The sequence below is a fragment of the Hemitrygon akajei genome, chromosome 6, assembly GCF_048418815.1.
Source record: "Hemitrygon akajei chromosome 6, sHemAka1.3, whole genome shotgun sequence".
NCBI lineage: Eukaryota > Metazoa > Chordata > Chondrichthyes > Myliobatiformes > Dasyatidae > Hemitrygon > Hemitrygon akajei.
The window spans coordinates 90,053,561-90,071,776 of record NC_133129.1 but is presented as its reverse complement, the minus strand read 5'-3'; the positions used below and the strand labels follow the sequence as shown (position 1 = coordinate 90,071,776).

Genomic DNA, 18,216 nt, shown 5'->3' with positions numbered 1-18,216 from the left:
GCCGTAAAATTTGGCTTTCCTGTAGATTGGCGTAAACAACCCAACCGGTTCTTTTGGTCAAGGAAGTCCGCTGGCTTTACCACAGGCAGGTCTACACACGATTCCAGTCCAAGACCAGTTCGGCTGCTGTCTGACAGAGAGCTGTTTCCTAAAGCTCGAGGAGCATCCTCACTGTCCTCTCGGAGATATAGTTGGTGGAATTTCCGTTGTAGCCCAGTCGGGGTATCAGCTAGCATTCTGACCTGAGTGAGTGGCTGGTGGGGTGGTGTGCCCAACGTTGCCAGTGACCAGTTGACCTCGGACGGGTGAGAGGCCCCCGCGAGAGGACTGAACCGATCTGCTGTCTGTCTCGCCCTCCACAGGATGAGTCCTCGTACATCTTCGTGGGAGTGACCCAGGAGGCCGAGAGGGAGGAGTTCTACGACGAGACGAGAAGGCTCTGTGATCTGAGGCTCTTCCAGCCGCTACTGAAGGTGATTGAGCCGGTGGGAAACAGGGAAGAAAAGATCCTCAACCGGGAGATAGGTGAGCGTCCACAGAGGGGATCCCACGCACAACGCACAGGCTGACGGCTCCACCATGGTGCTTATGCTCACAGTTCTCCCACACCCAAACTCTGTAACCATCACCTTCCGACCCACTCTCTGGGCAGTGGGATTAGTTTGGGGACAGATACAGGGCTGTGGGGAGAGAGTGGGACAGTGGGATTAGTTTGGGGATTGATACAGGTCTGTGGGGAGAGAGTGGGATAGTAGGATTAGTTTGGGGACTGATACAGGTCTGTCGGGAGAGAGTGGGACAGTGGGATTAGTTTGGGGACTGATACAGGTCTGTGGGGAAAGAGTGGGACAGTGGGATTAGTTTGGGGACTGATACAGGTCTGGGGAGAGAGTGGGACAGTGGGATTAGTTTGGGGACTGATACAGGTCTGTGGGGAGAGAGTGGGACAGTGGGATTAGTTTGGAAACTGATACAGGTCTGTGGGGAGAGAGTCGGACAGTGGGATTAGTTTGGGGACTGATACAGGGCTGTGGGGAGAGAGTGGGATTAGTTTGGGGACTGATACAGGTCTGTGGGGGAGAGAGTGGGACAGTGGGATTAGTTTGGGGACTGATACAGGTCTGTGGGGAGAGAGTGGGACAGTGGGATTAGTTTGGGGACTGATACAGGTCTGTGGGGAGAGTGGGACAGTGGGATTAGTTTGGGGATTGATACAGGTCTGTGGGGAGAGAGTGGGACAGTGGGATTAGTTTGGGGACTGATACAGGTCTGTGGGGAGAGAGTCGGACAGTGGGATTAGTTTGGGGATTGATACAGGTCTGTGGGGAGAGAGTCGGACAGTGGGATTAGTTTGGGGACATACAGGTCTGTGGGGGGAGTGGGACAGTGGGATTAGTTTGGGGACTGATACATGTCAGTGGGGAGAGAGTGGGACAGTGGGATTAGTTTGGGGACTGATACAGGACTGTGGGGAGAGGGGGACAGTGGGATTAGTTTGGGGACTGATACAGGTCTGTGGGGAGAGAGTGGGACAGTGGGATTAGTTTGGGGACTGATACAGGTCTGTGGGGAGAGAGTGGGACAGTGGGATTAGTTTGGGGACTGATACAGGTCTGTGGGGAGAGAGTGGGACAGTGGGATTAGTTTGGGGACTGATACAGGTCTGTGGGGAGAGAGTGGGACAGTGGGATTAGTTTGACAGGAAAAAGTGTCCACGCAAGGATATTTGTATGGGTGACCAAGGCCATGGAGCCACATAGCACAGAATTAGTCCCTTCGGCCCATTGTCCATGCTAACCCTTCCCATCTACACTAAATCCCTTTTGTCTCTTTTAGGACTATACCCTACTATGCTTATTCTAGTATCTTAAACCACGCTTCTATCGTATTGCCCCATATGGCGCAGTCCAATCATCTTTGCAGGCTGAATGTTTTCCTTTATTTTTTGGGGGCAAAGCCTGCATTAATTCCCCATCACTAACTGCCCTTGGATGGGGATGACCTACCTGCCCCCCCATCTTGATCTACAACCACCCTTGAGGTGAAGCAGCTTTCCTGAGCTCGGAGGTCTGAGGATTCAGTCTGTCGTTGTCACATCAGTGTGTTGGGAACTGACTTAGACATGGACCACAGAAACGTGCCCTTCAAAATGGAGGTCTCCAGAAGTTGGTGGACACAGCCCAGTCCGTCACATTGAAAGCCCTCCCCACCATTCTACACACACACACGCACGCACGCACGCACGCTCGCTCGCTCGCTCACTCACTCACTCACTCTCACACACACTCACACACTCACATACTCACACACACTCACTCACTCACACACACTCACTCACACACATTCACACTCACACACATACACACACTCACTCACACACACTCACACACACACACACACACATTCACACACACACACACTCACTCACTCACACTCTCACACACTCACACTCACTCACACGCACACTCACACACTCACTCACACACACACTCACTCACACACACACACACTCACACACACACACACTCACACACACACTCACACTCACTCACACTCTCACACACTCACTCACACGCACACACACACTCACTCACTCTCACACACTCACACACTCACTCACTCACACACACACACTCTCACACACACATCAAACTACTGCTGCAAAGACAACAAATTTCAGAACTTCTGTTGGTGATATTAAGGCTGATTCTGATTTTGCTGGAAAGTTTGTGGGTGAAAAGTGGTTAACTCCTTGCTGTCTGAGAGCGACTTGGCTGCTCTTCGCACAGGATGGGTGAGATCTGAATTGCCATCTGTGGGCGGAAGAGAGTTACCACCCCCCCCCCCCCCACCACGCGTGACCCCCTCCTTCCTGCCCTGCAGGCTTTGCGATTGGGATGCCGATCTGCGAGTTTGAGCTGGTGAAGGACTCCGAGGTGCAGGACTTCCGGCGCAACATCCTGAGCGTCTGCAAGGAAGCGGTGGAGCTGAGGGACGCCAGCGGGCCACAGAGCCAGTCACTCTATGTCTACCCCCCCAATGTGGAGTCCTCGCCCGACCTGCCCAAGCACATCTACAACAAGCTGGATAAAGGTGAGGGGAGAAGCGGGGCGTGGGCTGGGGCACGCGGGGGTCAGGGCTATTTATTCATTCACTGTTTTAGGATAGAGCCCTTCCAGCCACACCACCAGCAATCCCCCAGTTTAACCGTAGCCTAAGCACAGGACAATTTACAATGACCAGTTGACCTGCCAGCTGGTAGGTCTTTGGACTGTGGGAGGAAACCAGAGCACCCGGAGGAAACCCACGCAGTCACGGGGAGAACGTACAGACTCCTTACAGACAGCGGTGGGAAATGAACCTGGGTCTCTGGTACTGTAAAGCATTGTTCTAACCACTACGCCACCGTGCCTCGGGGCAGCCTGAGTCAGTGGTTTGGGGTGCAGTGTGCTTTAAGAGGCAGAGGGAGAGAGGAAGGTGTAGGTTTAGGGAGGAGGGAAGATGGAGAGCTGGTGGGGAGAGGGGTATTAAGAGGATAAAGCGGAGGGGTTTTGGGGTAGGTTTGACAGGTGAATAGGGGAAGCCTGGAGGTGGGGGGATGATGAGAGACTTGATGGAAGGAGGACACCAAACATGGGGTGACACGATAGTGTTGTGGTATCGCTTTACAACGCCAGCAATCACAAGTTGAGTTTTAGTTCCCGACCTTGTCAGTAAGGAGTTTGTACGTTTTCTCCAGGACTGTGTGGGTTTCTGCGGGGCGCTGCGGTTTCCTCCCACAGTCCAAGGACAAATGGTAGGGTCAGTGAGTTGTGGGCCTGTAATGATGCCCTACGAGCTGCCCAGCACTATTCTCGCTGAGGCGATTTGTCACAAAACAACGTGTTTCACTGTATGTTTTGATGTGCACGTGACAAATAAAGCCAGCCTATTTTCCCTTAAAAACACTTTGTACATAAAAGCGGTTTATTGTCGCCAAATGTTGAACAAAATATCAGGGGGCCATTGCTGGGCCGGGTGGTTCGAAGGGCTGGAAAGGTCTATTCCATTCGATATCTCAATCAAACAATCAATAACGAACGAACTACATCGAAAAACAGTGACAGAAACTGCATCGCAGTTAGCACAACCCTGTTACAGCTTGGGGCGTTCGGAGTTCAATTCCAACGTCATCTGTAAGGAGTTTGTATGTTCTCCCCGTGACCATGTGGGTTTCCTCCGGGTGCTCCGGTTTACACCCACAGTCCAAAGACGTACCGGTCAGTAGGTTAATTGGTCATTTGTAAATTGATTAGGCGAGGGTTAAACCAGGATTGCCGAGCAGTGCAGCTCGGAGGGCTGGTAGGACCTGTTCTGCTTTTTATCTCAATAAATGGATTAAAAAGTTACAAAGGCAGTGCAGTTCAGGGACACAGTAAAGTGTACGGACCACGACAAGGTTGAGATCAGGAGTTCTTTAGGGTACAAGAGGTCGGTTCAGGAGTTGTATAACAACGGGATAGAAGCTGTCCTTGAGCCTGGTGGTACGATCTTTCAGGCTTTTGTATCTTCTGCCCAAATGGAAAGGGGAGAAGAGAGGATGTCCAGGCCTGATTATTCTGGCTGTTTTCCCACAGAAGCAGGAGGTGTAGACAGGTTTTGGACGTGCATAGAGGGGAGGCTGGTTTCTATGATGCGTTGAGCTGCATCCACAGCCCCCAGCAGTTCCCTGCGGCCGCTGACAGGGCAGTTGACGTCCCAAGCTGTGATGCATTCTGTAAAAGGAAATGTTGAGGGTTGTTGTGAATGTTGAGGTTCCCCCCTGCCCCCCCCCCCAGCTTATGAACGTCCATGTACAGCCCCTAATATGAACAGGTGTTCGGGAGATGGGTGGGGTGGATTTGCTGGCTGCTGTAAGGTCTGCTGGTATCTCCTGGATGGGAACTTAGTTCATGGCTGTTTTACTGATCTGCCAACTACTCAGGTTATGAACATCTCTTCAGAACGGAGCACTACTGTGGAGATGGGTGGCTTTCTAGCTTGCGATCTCTCTCCCCACTTCTGATGTCTGAACTGGATGCATATCCTGTAGCTGCTGTCTGGGAAGAATAGGGTCCATATAACATAGGAGCAGAATTAGGCCATTCGGCCCTTTTGAGTCTGCTCTGTCATTCCATCATGGCTGAGCCATTGCTCCCATTCTCCTGCCTTCTCCCCATAATCTTTCACACACTGACGAATCAGAAATGTATCAACCTCTGTCTTAAAGATCCACAATGTCTTGGCCTGCACAGTGGCCTGTGGCAATGAATTCCACAGATTCACCTGAAGACATTTCTCCACATCTCTGCTCTAAATGGACGGGGGTGTGGTGATGGTAGGCTTCTGGTTGTCCAGGGATGTTAGCCCCTCTTCAGTACAAACAAGCTACCTGGGCCCTGATGAGCCACTGCCTGTCGGGACCTTGCTTCCCTGCAGATTAAAGAGCAAAGCACCTCACCAACCTCGCCCCAAAATAAAACTCTGTGTGTGTGTGTGTGTGTGTGTGTGTGTGTGTGTGTGTGTGTGTGTGTGTGTGTGTGTGTGTGTGTGTGTGTGTGTGTGTGTGTGTGTGTGTGTGTGCGTCTGTCCCACAGAACTGTGACCTGCAAGAGGACCACAAACAACCTTGTAGGGTTTGGAGGTTTGCGTGCCTCAATGACCCAGAGAGGGCTGTTGGCTGGAGTCAGGGCCGTGTGCTTTGGCACTTGGACTTGGTAGGGTCACCCATGCCGAATGGGTAGAGGCCAGACTGAGAGTGGTCCACTGGTCACTGGAAGGTTAACAGCCCTGACTGGTAAAACAAACTTGTTATGGAAACACCAGTGAAAAATCTTTCTACATCTGAGTGTAATGGTATTCCTGAGTTTCCACCTGGGACTTGTCTGACTTGTGAAAACTAAGAGGAAGCTACTGGCGTGATGAAGGAAGCCCTGAACACCCCCAGAGATGGGGGACCTTCACTGCTGTCCTGAATGCCTGTGGTATAACAGGCAGGATACATATTCTGTATATACGCAACCCTCTGCTGGGATTCATATACAAACTTGGCTCATTGACTAACTCTGCTAACAGCCACGTGACTCAGCCGTGAGAAGACCAGCTTCCATGAACAATATATGTCTAGGGTTGGTATGATTTGGGCTCCAACAGGAACGTCAGGATGTTCGGGGAGAAACATTGATTGTGGTGAATGCTGTGTAAATACTGTCCCATACGCAGTTATAGTTCACTTGAAAATGACAGAGCTTATGCCGGCATAAAATTAAAGTGGAAGCATATTGACAAATATTTCAACTTTAATAATCGATTAACAGGAAAAAGAAAAGGAGAATAAAAGGGGCCCCAATCCAATGTGCACATAAACGTTGGAGCTCGTTTCTGGAATAGTCAGGTGTATCACTTTACTCACGCGCAGAACCCATGTTCTGCATGAGGGACACCAGTCACAGTTCGAACTTCCCTCGAAGACCATCTTGAACAAACTGGATAACCCAGGAGTATTGGCCCTTCCTCCTTGGAACCATTCGTCTGCACAAAGCATTTCTTAGAACGGGGACTCCCCTTCAAACGGCATTCGGCAGGCCTCTTCCCCTGTGCCCCGCTCTGCAGCTCCTGTCAAAAGATCGAGACCAGATTATCCTTCAGAAATCCCATCCCACCCAGCTCTCTAGAGTTTACAAATGGGTTCCTGTGCATCTGCTTTTAAACTTTCCTCCTCTCAATTTAAGCCTGTAGTATTTGATAATTCTGCCCTGGGGAAAAAAGACTCAGACCATCTACTCTACTTGTGCCTCTCATAATTTGATAAACTTCTGTCAGGTGTCCCCTCAGAGCAAACAAATCAAGTTTGTCTAACCTCTCCTGATAGCACATGCCCTCGGGTCTAGGCTGCATCCTGCGTGAACAGCATTCCGAGCAGTAGATCTGGGACGGAGAAGGGGAGGGCACAAGAAATCCTGCAGATGCTGAAAATCTGAGGAACTCGGCAGGACAGGCAGCATCTATCCAGGGAATAAACAGTTGGAGTTTCGGGCCAAAATCCTTCATCAGGACTGGAAGCCGGAATGACGAGGAACTTCTTTTCCCAGAGAGTAGTGAGTCTCTGCAATTCCCTGCCCAGGGAAGCAGTAGAGGCTTCCTCATTAAATACATTCAAGAAGCAATTGGATAGAAGGGGAATGAAGGGCCAGTGGGAAAAGACAGGTCGGTTCAGCCGAGTACACGGACCGTGATTAGTCATGATTGGGTGTTGGGCCAGTTCTGCTCGCTGCTCTGTGGCATTTGCCCTGCTCTGTGCGGTACTGAGGCTGGTGCTCTGGGCTTCATGTCTGTGAGCTCCGTTTCACCCCGCTGTTTGATGCACTGTGGCGGCTCCGGGTTCCGGGTCTATGGACTCATTTTCATTCTGAAGCAGTTGCTGGCACAATCTGTGTTTCTTTCTTTCTTTCTTTCTTTCTCTCTTTATCTCTCTCTCTCCCTCTCCCTCCCTCCCTCCCCCCCCCCCCCCACCTCGTTGTGTGTTCTTTTTTTAAAGGGTTCTTTTGGGTTTCTTGTTTTGTGGCTGCCTGTAAGGAGACAAATCTCAAGGTTGTATAGTTTATTAATACTTGATACAACCATTTCCAGAAAAGTTGGGATATTTTCCAAAATGCAATAAAAACAAAAATCTGTGATATGTTAATTCACGTGAACCTTTATTTAACTGACAAAAGTACAAAGAAAAGATTTTCAATAGTTTTACTGACCAACTTAATTGTTTTTTGTAAATATACACAAATTTAGAATTTGATGGCTGCAACACACTCAAAAGTTGGGACAGAGGCATGTTTACCATTGTGTTACATCACCTTTCCTTTTAATAACAGTTTTTAATCGTTTTGGAACTGAGGATACTAATTGTGGTAGATTTGCAATTGGAAATTTTGTCCATTCTTGCTTGATATAAGACTTCAGCTGCTCAACAGTCCGTGGTCTCCATTGTCTGATTTTCCTCTTCATGATGCGCCATACACTTTCAATAGGAGATAGATCTGGACTGGCAGCAGGCCAATCAAGCATACGCACTCTGTGTCTACAAAGCCACGCTGTTGTAGCCCGTGCAGAATGTGGTCTGGCATTGTCCTGCTGAAATAAGCATGGACATCCTGGGAAGAGACGTCGCCTTGATGGCAACATATGTCTCTCTAAAATCCTAATATACGCCTCAGAGTCAATGGTACCTTCACATACATGCAACTCACCCATGCCATGGGCACTGATGCACCCCCATACCATCACAGATGCTGGCTTTTGCACCTTTTGCTGATAACAATCAGAATGGTCATTTTCATCTTTGGCACCCGTTTTTTCTGAAAACTAGCTGAAATGTGGACTCATCTGACCACAGCACACTGTTCCACAGTCTTTCGGTCCATCTGAGATGAACTCGGGCCCAGAGAACTCGCCGGCGTTTCTGTATAGAGTTGATGTATGGCTTCCTCCTTGCGTAATACAGTTTCAAGTTGCATTTCTGGATGCAGCGACGGACTGGGTTAAGTGACAATGGTTTTCCGAAGTACTCCCGAGCCCAGGTGGCTATAATTGTCACAGTAGCATGACGGTTTCTTAGGCAGTGCCGCCTGAGGGCTTGAAGATCACGCGCATTCAACAGTGGTTTCCAACCTTGCCCTTTACGCACTGAGATGTCTCTGAATTCTCTGAATCTTTTCACAATATTATGTACTGTAGATGTTGAAAGTCCTAAATTCTCTGAAATCTTGCGTTGGGAAATGTTCCTTTTGAACTGACTAACAATTCTCTCACAAATTTTGGCACAAAGGGGTGAGCCACGACCCATCCTTGCTTGCAAAGACTGAGCCTTTGATGGATGCTACTTTTATACCCAGTCACGATACCTCACCTGCTACCAATTAGCCTGCTTAATGTGGAGTCTTCCAAACCGGTGTTACTTGAATATTCTGTGCACTTTTCAATCTTATTTTAACTCTGTCCCAAATTTTGTTGAGTGTGTTGCAGCCATCAAATTCTAAATTTGTGCATATTTACAAAATACAATTAAGTTGGTCAGTAAAACTATTGAAAATCTTTTCTTTGTACTTTTGTCAGTTAAATAAGGGTTCACGTGAATTAACGTATCACAGATTTTTGTTTTTATTGCATTTTGGAAAATATCCCAACTTTTCTGGAAATGGGGTTTGTACTTTTGAGATGGAGATGGACCACAGCTGACTGCTGCTCCTAGTTCTTACGGTTTTATGGACAACTTTAGCACCACCGCTTTGTGTTTGAGAAACCTTCCCAGTGTCAGGATCGGGGGGTTGGCAGCTTTTTCCAAGATTCACACTTGTTTGTCATTCTTCGGAACATGACTGTAACAAAACGATTGTTACTCTGGATCTAATGCAGCATAGGAACAGGCAATAAGCATAAGAAACCAACATATTTATATTTAATATAAAAAGAAAGCAATGCTATAAAACACAGTGGACTCTTTGTGTGTGGATGCACTTACACTCAGTGGTCACTTTATTAGGTACACCTGCTCGTTAATGCAAATATCTAATCAGCCAATCACATGGCAGTAACTCAATGCATAAAAGCACGTGGACATGGTCAAGACATTCAGTTGTTGTTCAGACCAAACATCAGAATGGGGGAAGAAAGGTGATCTAAGTGACTTTGACCGTGAAATGATTGTTGGTGCCAGATGGGGTGGTTTGAGTATCTCAGGAACTGCCAGTCTCCTGGGATTTTCACACCCAACCATCCCTAGAGCAGGGGTTCCCAACCTGGGGTCCATGGACCCCTTGCTTAATGGTTTTGGTCCATGGCATAAAAAAAGGTTGGGGGCCCCCTGTTCTCGAGTGTACAAAGAACGGAGCGAAAAACAAAAAAAAAACATCCATTGAGTCGTAGTTCTGTTGGTGAAAACGCCTTGTCAATGGGAGAGGTTGGAGGAGAATGGCCAGACTGGTTCAAGCTGACAGAAAGGTGAGAGTAATTCAAATAAGCATGTGTCACAACGGTGGTGTGCAGAACACACAACACGTCGAACCTCACAGTGGGTGGGCCACAGCAGCAGATGACCACAAACATACACACTGGCCACTTCATCAGGTGGAGGGAGTACCTAATAAACTGGCCACTGAGTGTACATAAGTTCAGCTTATATGCACAGGCTGATTGTACGTGAAGTGACACTAGCTGCAGGAGAAGGTGGCCTGTCCGTATCTATCCAGGAGTTTTGGGTCAGAGGTCAGAGTGTTTGCCCTCCTGTTTTCGGGGACCCTGATCAAGTGTTAAGCGGGAGGGGATCCTGTCTGTTTATTTATTGAGATATGGCATAGAATAGGCCCCTCCGGTCCTTTGAGTCGTGCAGCCCAGCAGCCCACTGATTTAAAATAAACCAGAGAAAATCTACAGATGCCGGAAATCCGAGCAACAAACACAAAATGCTGGAGGAACTCAGCAGGCCAGGCAGCATCAATGGAAAAGAGTGCAGTCGACATTTTGGGCCGAAACATCGACTGTACTTTTTTTTCCATAGATACTGTCTGGCCTGCTGAGTTCCTCCAGCATTTAGTGTGTGTAACTCCTGATTTAATCCTCGCCTAACCGCGGGACAATTTACAATGACTAATTAACTTGCCAACCAGTAGGTCTTTAGACTGCGGGAGGAAACTGGAGCACCCGGAGGAAACCCACGCTGTCACTGTGAGAAAGTACAAACTCCTCACAGGGAGTGGTGGGAATTGAACCCAGGTCACTGGTACTGGAAAGCGTTGTGCTAACCACTATGTTACCAGGCCTCACTGGGGGTTTCCAGGCGAGGAGGTTGAGTCAGGTGTTGGCAACTTTGTCCGGCTCGCCGTTTTCTGGGACACTATTAAGAAGGTGTGGAGGGGGGGGGCGGGGGCTAACTGTTTCTATCCAGGAGTGTTGGGTCAGGAGTCGGAGAGATCGTCCCTCCTGTTTTGCCGATTTCTGGGAGCCTGATCGCTTGCCTTTGTCCACACCCCCCCAGGCCGCATAATCGTGACAATCTGGGTGATCATTTCGCCGACGAACGACAAGCAGAAGTACACATTGAAGATCCCTCACGACTGCATGCCGGAGCAGGTGATCGCTGAGGCGATCCGCAAGAAGACGCGGAGCATGCACCTGTCGATGGACCAGCTGAAGCTGTGCGTGCTGGAGTACCAGGGCAAGTACATCCTGAAGGTGTGCGGCTGTGATGAGTACCTGCTGGAGAAGTACCCCATCAGCCAGTACAAGGTGAGCCGGCCCACCACCAGGGGAAGAGGGAGGTGGGAGAAGGGTTACCACCCCCCCCCCCCCCCCCCCCCCCGTGATCCGCTGTTGGTGACTTGCAAGGATGAGTGGGTGTTGAAGGTGGGGGTGGGGTCTCCACATCTGCAATTTCAGAAACCCTTGCCATTTCCCCCTGCACCACAGTAGGTATGTGGGGGCTGAAGAGGAGGTGGTCACCAGTTCTATTTCACTGCCCCCCCCCCAGCTCAGCCACTGGGGTCTTTAGACAATGGGGGGGGGCCTGAAGTGGGATGGAGGGACTCACAGGATCTGGCGTTATTTCAATGCTCCCTGACTACTCCCCTCCCTCTAATCCACCACAGGGGGGTCTTGCAAGGGTGGGTTGGGGGCTTATAGTCCTGTCACCATTGCACATCCTTTAGGATGACAAGTATCCGCATCTTTGATGTCAGGGTTGGTGATGCCAGAGAGGTTGTGAGATACCCATATCAGTGACCCATGGGTCACGGTCTTCGCTGGGCTAAGTAAATAACCCTCGTGCACAGTCGCTGTGACTGAATCTGCTACAGTGTCAAACACTCAAACGTCGTAAGGACCGACAGCCTTCCCCTGTCCTGAAGAAGGGTCTCGGCCCGAAACAGCGACTGTTTACTCTTCTCTATAGATGCTGCCTGACCTGCTGAGTTCCTCCAGTGTTTTGTGTGTTTTGCTTGGATTTCCAGCGTCTGCAGGCTCTCTTGTGCTTGTGGCTCGAACATCGTAGATTCATTCAGCACAGAAACAGGCCTTTCTGCCCATCTCATCCATATGTTGCCCAGCGAGCTAGTCCCATCAGCGTGCGTTTGGCCTGCACCCCTCCAAACGTCTCCTGTCTGTGCAGTTTAGGTGTTGCTAATGTCGGGTAGCTGGATGGAGATACACCTCTACCAAAGGAGGTGTAAGACACCCCTTCCCTCCGCTAACCTGCAGGCCACCCCTGGACGAGGTGTAGCTCCTGCTTAACCCTCCGATCAGGGTCACCTGAACCCAGGGGAGCAGGTGGTGGATGGTCGTATGAGCAGCCGGTGCAGATCACAAGTCCTGGTTATGTGACCACTGACATCAGGCAGACAATCTCTGAAGAGTATTGATAATAGCTGGGGTCACCCGTCTAGTAAAGACACTGCCCAGAAGAAGGCAATGGCAAACCACTTCTGTAGAAAAATTTGCCAAGAACAGTCACGGCCATGGACAGACCATGATCACCCACATCATATGACAAGGCACATAACAAACATTATCTCAAGCAACAGACACAAAATGCTGGAGGAACTCAGCAGGCCAGGCAGCGTCTATGGAAAAGAGTGAACATTCGACATATCGAGCCGAGGCCCTTCTTCAACACTTTATTTATACTTTTGCACTATTTAATACAAGTTCTATTATTATGTATTGTATTCTGCTGCTGCAAAGAGAAAAAATTTCACAACGTATGTCAGTGATATTAAACCTGATCCTGACTTCGTCAATGTCCACTTTGAAGTGTTGCAGTCCCAAAGCCAACTGACTGTCACTCTCCCTCTCCATCTGCCAGCCCTCCCCCTCCACCCCCATCCCCTGCATGCTTCCAGAATTTTCTGTGCCTATGGGGGATATTGCCGCCCGTTCCTGCTGCTAACGCATCTGCTCCCCCTCTTTTATCCTGCCCACTCCCCCCGCCAGTATATAAGGAGCTGCATTATGATTGGCCGGTTGCCACATCTCATGCTGATGTCGAAGGAGAGTCTTTACAGTCAGCTTCCAGCCAACACCTTCGTGATGCCCTCGTACGCTCGCCGCATCTCCACCGCGGCCACGTACATGAACGGCGAGGTGCCCGCCAAGTCGCTGTGGTCCTTCAACAACCTGCTGAGGATCAAGATCCTTTGCGCTACCTACGTCAACGTCAACATCCGCGACATCGACAAGGTAATGCTGTGGCCGTGGGAGAGCCTGGGGTGGGGTGTCTCAGCGGGTCAGGCAGCGAATCAGGGGACAGTCAGCGTTTTGGGTGGAGAGCCCGTCAGGTCCGAGGGGGTGGAGGGGAGGTTGCTGGTATAGTGGTTGGGGTGAGACGGCGGGCTGGTAGGTGATGGGTGGATTGAGGTGAGTAGGGATTGACTGGTTGGGGGAGCATGTGGGAGAGGAGGCGATAGAGCAGAACCATAATAGAGAGAGGGGCGAGCAAGGCATAGATGGAGGTCTTGGATTGGGGATTGCCAAGCGTTATGTGGATTTTCTGGTGTAGCCTGTTTTGTCGTGTGCTTTTGTGATACCATTCCAGAGGAACGTTGTCTCATTTTTTAACTGCATTGCATTTGTGGTTTTTAAATGACAATAATCTGAATCTGAATCTGAAAGGTTCAGGAAACTGGCAGTGAGGAAGAACTCATTGTTCAACCTTAAGATAAAGCTTTTCAGGCTCCTGTACCTGACGGCTGTGGGAGAGGAACTTCTTTAGTGTGGATCTTCAGACTCTTCTACCTCCTGTCTGACGGCAGCATCGAGAAGAGGGCACAGCCTGGATAGTGGCCTGGCGATGAAATCCACCCTCCTGAGAGGTTGCCTCTTTGAGATGTCCTCGGTAGTGGGGAGAGCTGTACCTGGGGTGGGACTGACCGAGCCCCACCACTCTCTGTAGCCTTTTGCATTCCTCCGCACTGGAGTTCAAAGTCAAGGTCGAGTTTATGGTCATCTGCACGAGTCCATGTGTGCACAGGTGCAGGGAGAAACTTAACCCGCAGCAGCCTTGCAGGCTCATCGCATCAGATCAAAGTCAAAGCAAATTTATTATCGAAGTACGTATTTGTTCTCATTGCTACCATCAGGAAGGAGGTACAGGAGCCTGAAGACACACACTCACCGATTCAGGAACAGCTTCTTCCTCCCTGCCATCTGATTTCTGAATGGACATTGAACCCATGAACACCACCTCGTTACTTTTCTTTTAGCACTACTTACTTAATTTAACTTTATTTAGTATATATGCTTACTGTAATTCACAGTTTTATATTTCTGTAGTGGTTGAGGTGGGGGAGAGGGTGGAACTCATGGGGGAAGGGGGAGGGTGGGTTTGAGTGGGAGGGGGTTGGGAACAAGGAGAAAGGTGAGGAGTTGGTTAAAGCGTTGGGACAGGTGGGGGGGTGCGTCTACCTTTTTTACCCCTTCCCCCCAGGCCCCTGTTGGAATCTGTACCGACCTGCGTACTTTTCTTGATGCCCTTCCAGATCTACGTTCGGACGGGGATCTATCACGGAGGAGAGCCGCTATGTGACAACGTCAACACCCAGAGAGTACCCTGCTCCAACCCACGGTAAGCAGTCTCCAGCTCATTGCCCCGGACCATGTGGCCACTCGCTCCGTTCTTCCTGTGCTGCCTCAGTGTCTCTGACTGCAGCAGTGAGAGATTGAGATATTGAATTAATTAAATGACTGACTAAACTAATCTGCCCACACAATGTCCAGGTCCCCCTGGTCTCTGCCCCTGTAGGTCTACGTCCCTCTGGTCTTTGGTGTCTGCATGTTCCTGTGACTATTTAAGAGTCTCTTCAATGCCCCTGTTTCTAATGACCCGATCTCCACCATCCTTAGGATGAAGGGAATTCCAGAGACTCGCAGCTGTCTGAGAGATTAAATTCAGACACATCGCACCCTTAAATGATCAGCATTTCATCTTGGAACACGTCACTTTGTGACTCCCCCACTCGTGAAAACATCTCAACATATCCTCTACCAGGTCCCCTGTCCATCAATAAGGTCACCCTCATTCTTCTAAAGTACAAGGAATACAAACACAAACACGAGGAAATCTGCAGATGCTGGAAATTCAAGCAACACACACAAAATGCTGGTAGAACACAGCAGGTCAGGCAGCATCTATAGGGAGAAGCACTGTCGACGTTTCGGGCTGAGACCCTTCATCAGGACTAACTGAAAGAAGAGATAGTAAGAGATATGAAAGTGGGAGGGGGAGGGGGAGATCTGAAATGATAGGAGAAAACAGGAGGGGGAGAGATGAAGCTAAGAGCTGGAAGGGTGATTGGCAAAAGGGATACAGAGCTGGAGAAGGGAAAGGATCATGGGACAGGAGGCCTCGGGAGAAAGAAAGGGGGAGGGGAGCACCAGAGGGAGATGGAGAACAGACAGTTATTGTGATTCTGAGAGGGACAGAGAGAGGAAAAAAGGAAAAATTAATAAATAAATAAATAAATAAAAAGATGGATAGATAGATAAGGAAAGAGATAAAGAAATAAGGGATGGGGTAAGAAGGGGAGAGGGGCATTAACGGAAGTTAGAGAAATCAATGTTCATGCCATCAGGTTGGAGGCTACCCAGACGGAATATAAGGTGTTGTTCCTCCAACCTGAGTGTGGCTTCATCTTGACAGTGGAGGAGGCCATGGATTGACATGTCAGAATGGGAATGGGATGTGGAATTAAAATGTGTTGCATTAAAATGCAAACACAACCTGTCTATTGTCTTTAGATGGGACAAACTTCTCACCCCAGGAATTAGCCTCCCCATCCTTTTTCATGTTTCTTTTTGAGTTCTTCTTCCTCCCTGGTCGGTCAGATGACACATAATTGGGGCAAATTGGACCAGTGCATTTTGGCCCAGTGAAGCGGCTGACCCAGGTAGCTACTACTTTTTCAACTGAGAGACAAGTTATGTATTTAAATGAAACAGAACAACATAGAACACTACTGATACTACTACAGTATTATAAATCTGTGTGTTAGTGCCTAATAGTTATTGACGGGAGAATTCTGGTCAAGATGGTGCCTGCGTACAGTGTTCCTTCGGTCAGCATCTTCTGGGTAGATCGTGAGACCATGTGTTTCACTTTTACGTCTTTTATGTTTTTTTTCATCTTGAACGTGATTCTATTGGAACCTGTGATTTGCAGTTTGGAGGCATTTGGGTGTTTCAGCACTCTGCAGTCTCTGGGAGACAGAGGCAGCGTGTGGTAAGCAAGCTGCAGAGCACGAGCCAATGTTCAACTCCATTTCACGGATTAAAATGAGGGAAATTGAAACAAAGCAGACAGCCAGCATTAGCCTTTTTGATCGCTGGTGGGATCACTCTGCTACAGAGAGGGGAAACTGCCTTTTGATCGCTGGTGGGATCGCTCTGTTATGGAGAGGGGAGACTGCCTTTTGATCGCTGGTGGGATCGCTCTGCTATGGAGAGGGGAGACTGCCTTTTGATCGCTGGTGGGATCGCTCTGCAATGGAGAGGGGAGACTGCCTTTTGATTACTGAGGGATCACTCTGCTATGGAGAGGGGAGACTGCCTTTTGATCGCTGGTGGGATCACTCTGCTACGGAGAGGGGAAACTGCCTTTTGATCGCTGGTGGGATCGCTCTGCTATGGAGAGGGGAGACTGCCTTTTGATTACTGAGGGATCACTCTGCTATGGAGAGGGGAGACTGCCTTTTGATCGCTGGTGGGATCACTCTGCTACGGAGAGGGGAAACTGCCTTTTGATTACTGAGGGATCACTCTGCTATGGAGAGGGGAGACTGCCTTTTGATCGCTGGTGGGATCACTCTGCTACGGAGAGGGGAAACTGCCTTTTGATCGCTGGTGGGATCGCTCTGCTATGGAGAGGGGAGACTGCCTTTTGATCGCTGGTGGGATCGCTCTGCTATGGAGAGGGGAGACTGCCTTTTTGATCGCTGGTGGGATCGCTCTGCTATGGAGAGGGGAGACTGCCTTTTTGATCGCTGGTGGGATCGCTCTGCTATGGAGAGGGGAGACTGCCTTTTTGATCGCTGGTGGGATTGCTCTGCTACGGAGAGGGGAAACTGCCTTTTGATTACTGAGGGATCACTCTGCTATGGAGAGGGGAGACTGCCTTTTGATCGCTGGTGGGATCGCTCTGCTACGGAGAGGGGAGACTGCCTTTTGATTACTGAGGGATCACTCTGTTATGGAGAGGGGAGACTGCCTTTTGATCGCTGGTGGGATCGCTCTGCTACGGAGAGGGGAGACTGTCTTTTGATCGCTGGTGAGATCACTCTGTTACAGAGAGGGGAGACTGCCTTTTGATCGCTGGTGGGATCGCTCTGCTACGGAGAGGGGAGACTGCCTTTTGATCACTGGTGGGATCACTCTGCTATGGAGAGGGGAGACTGCCTTTTGATTACTGGTGGGATCACTCTGCTACAGAGAGTTGATCGCTGGAGGATCGCTCTGCTACGGAGAGGGAAAGGTTTGGAGAATGTTACCTGGGTGTTCTGCACTTTGGATATGGACTTGGGCTGTAGACCTTTTTCAGTCTTATAGTTTTTTATATTTTGTGTTTTTTGGCCGATCTTTCTCATGTTTTTGTATGCAGGGGAGGGGGATGGGGTGAACGTGCCTGTTCCATTTTTGCTTGTTTTTTTATGCAGGAGGAGGGATTTGGGGGTTGATGATCGTGCTGCCATTCTTTTCTTTGTTTCGTGGCTATCTGGTGAAGACAGATTTCAGAGTTGTACCCTGAACCTTCAGTGTATGCTGTTGTGTTCTTTTGATTGACAGCTCATGCAAAGTTCAAAGTAAATGTATTATCAAAGTACATATCCAATATACAACCCTGAGATTCACTTTTGTCTGCATTCTCAATAAATCTATAGAACAGTAACCATAACAGAATCATATGATCCTTCCAATGATTGCATCCCTCAAATCTTCATTTTCATTGTAACAGTAAAGATGATTGTTGATACCTTCAAATTCTTCATAGTTCCTAACTCGTTGAAGTGGTGAAATCATGTCATTTTCAATCTCAACTGTTTCTGGCATCTCCAGGCCTGAATTCTTAAAACTGCAGTGAGCGAAACAATTCTGAATTGTCTTAGTGCTTATTTCTCGCGATCTATCAGTGACAAAGTTCACTGCTTTTTGAACATAAGCCCATGT

General features: G+C 49.2%; 1 protein-coding gene and 1 long non-coding RNA gene across 2 annotated transcripts in view; both read left to right on the top strand.

The window, feature by feature from the left end:
* Positions 1 to 18,216, top strand: part of LOC140729247 (uncharacterized) — a 119,265-nt gene that overhangs the window by 52,562 nt on the left and 48,487 nt on the right. The window lies entirely within an intron of this gene.
* Positions 1 to 18,216, top strand: part of LOC140729246 (phosphatidylinositol 4,5-bisphosphate 3-kinase catalytic subunit alpha isoform) — a 137,544-nt gene that overhangs the window by 77,058 nt on the left and 42,270 nt on the right. Inside the window, exons 3-7 of the mRNA XM_073048808.1 lie at positions 363 to 525; positions 2,884 to 3,093; positions 11,045 to 11,295; positions 12,994 to 13,239; positions 14,538 to 14,623. Of these exons, the coding sequence (XP_072904909.1) occupies positions 363 to 525; positions 2,884 to 3,093; positions 11,045 to 11,295; positions 12,994 to 13,239; positions 14,538 to 14,623 (956 nt within the window). The remainder of the gene's footprint in view (positions 1 to 362; positions 526 to 2,883; positions 3,094 to 11,044; positions 11,296 to 12,993; positions 13,240 to 14,537; positions 14,624 to 18,216) is intronic.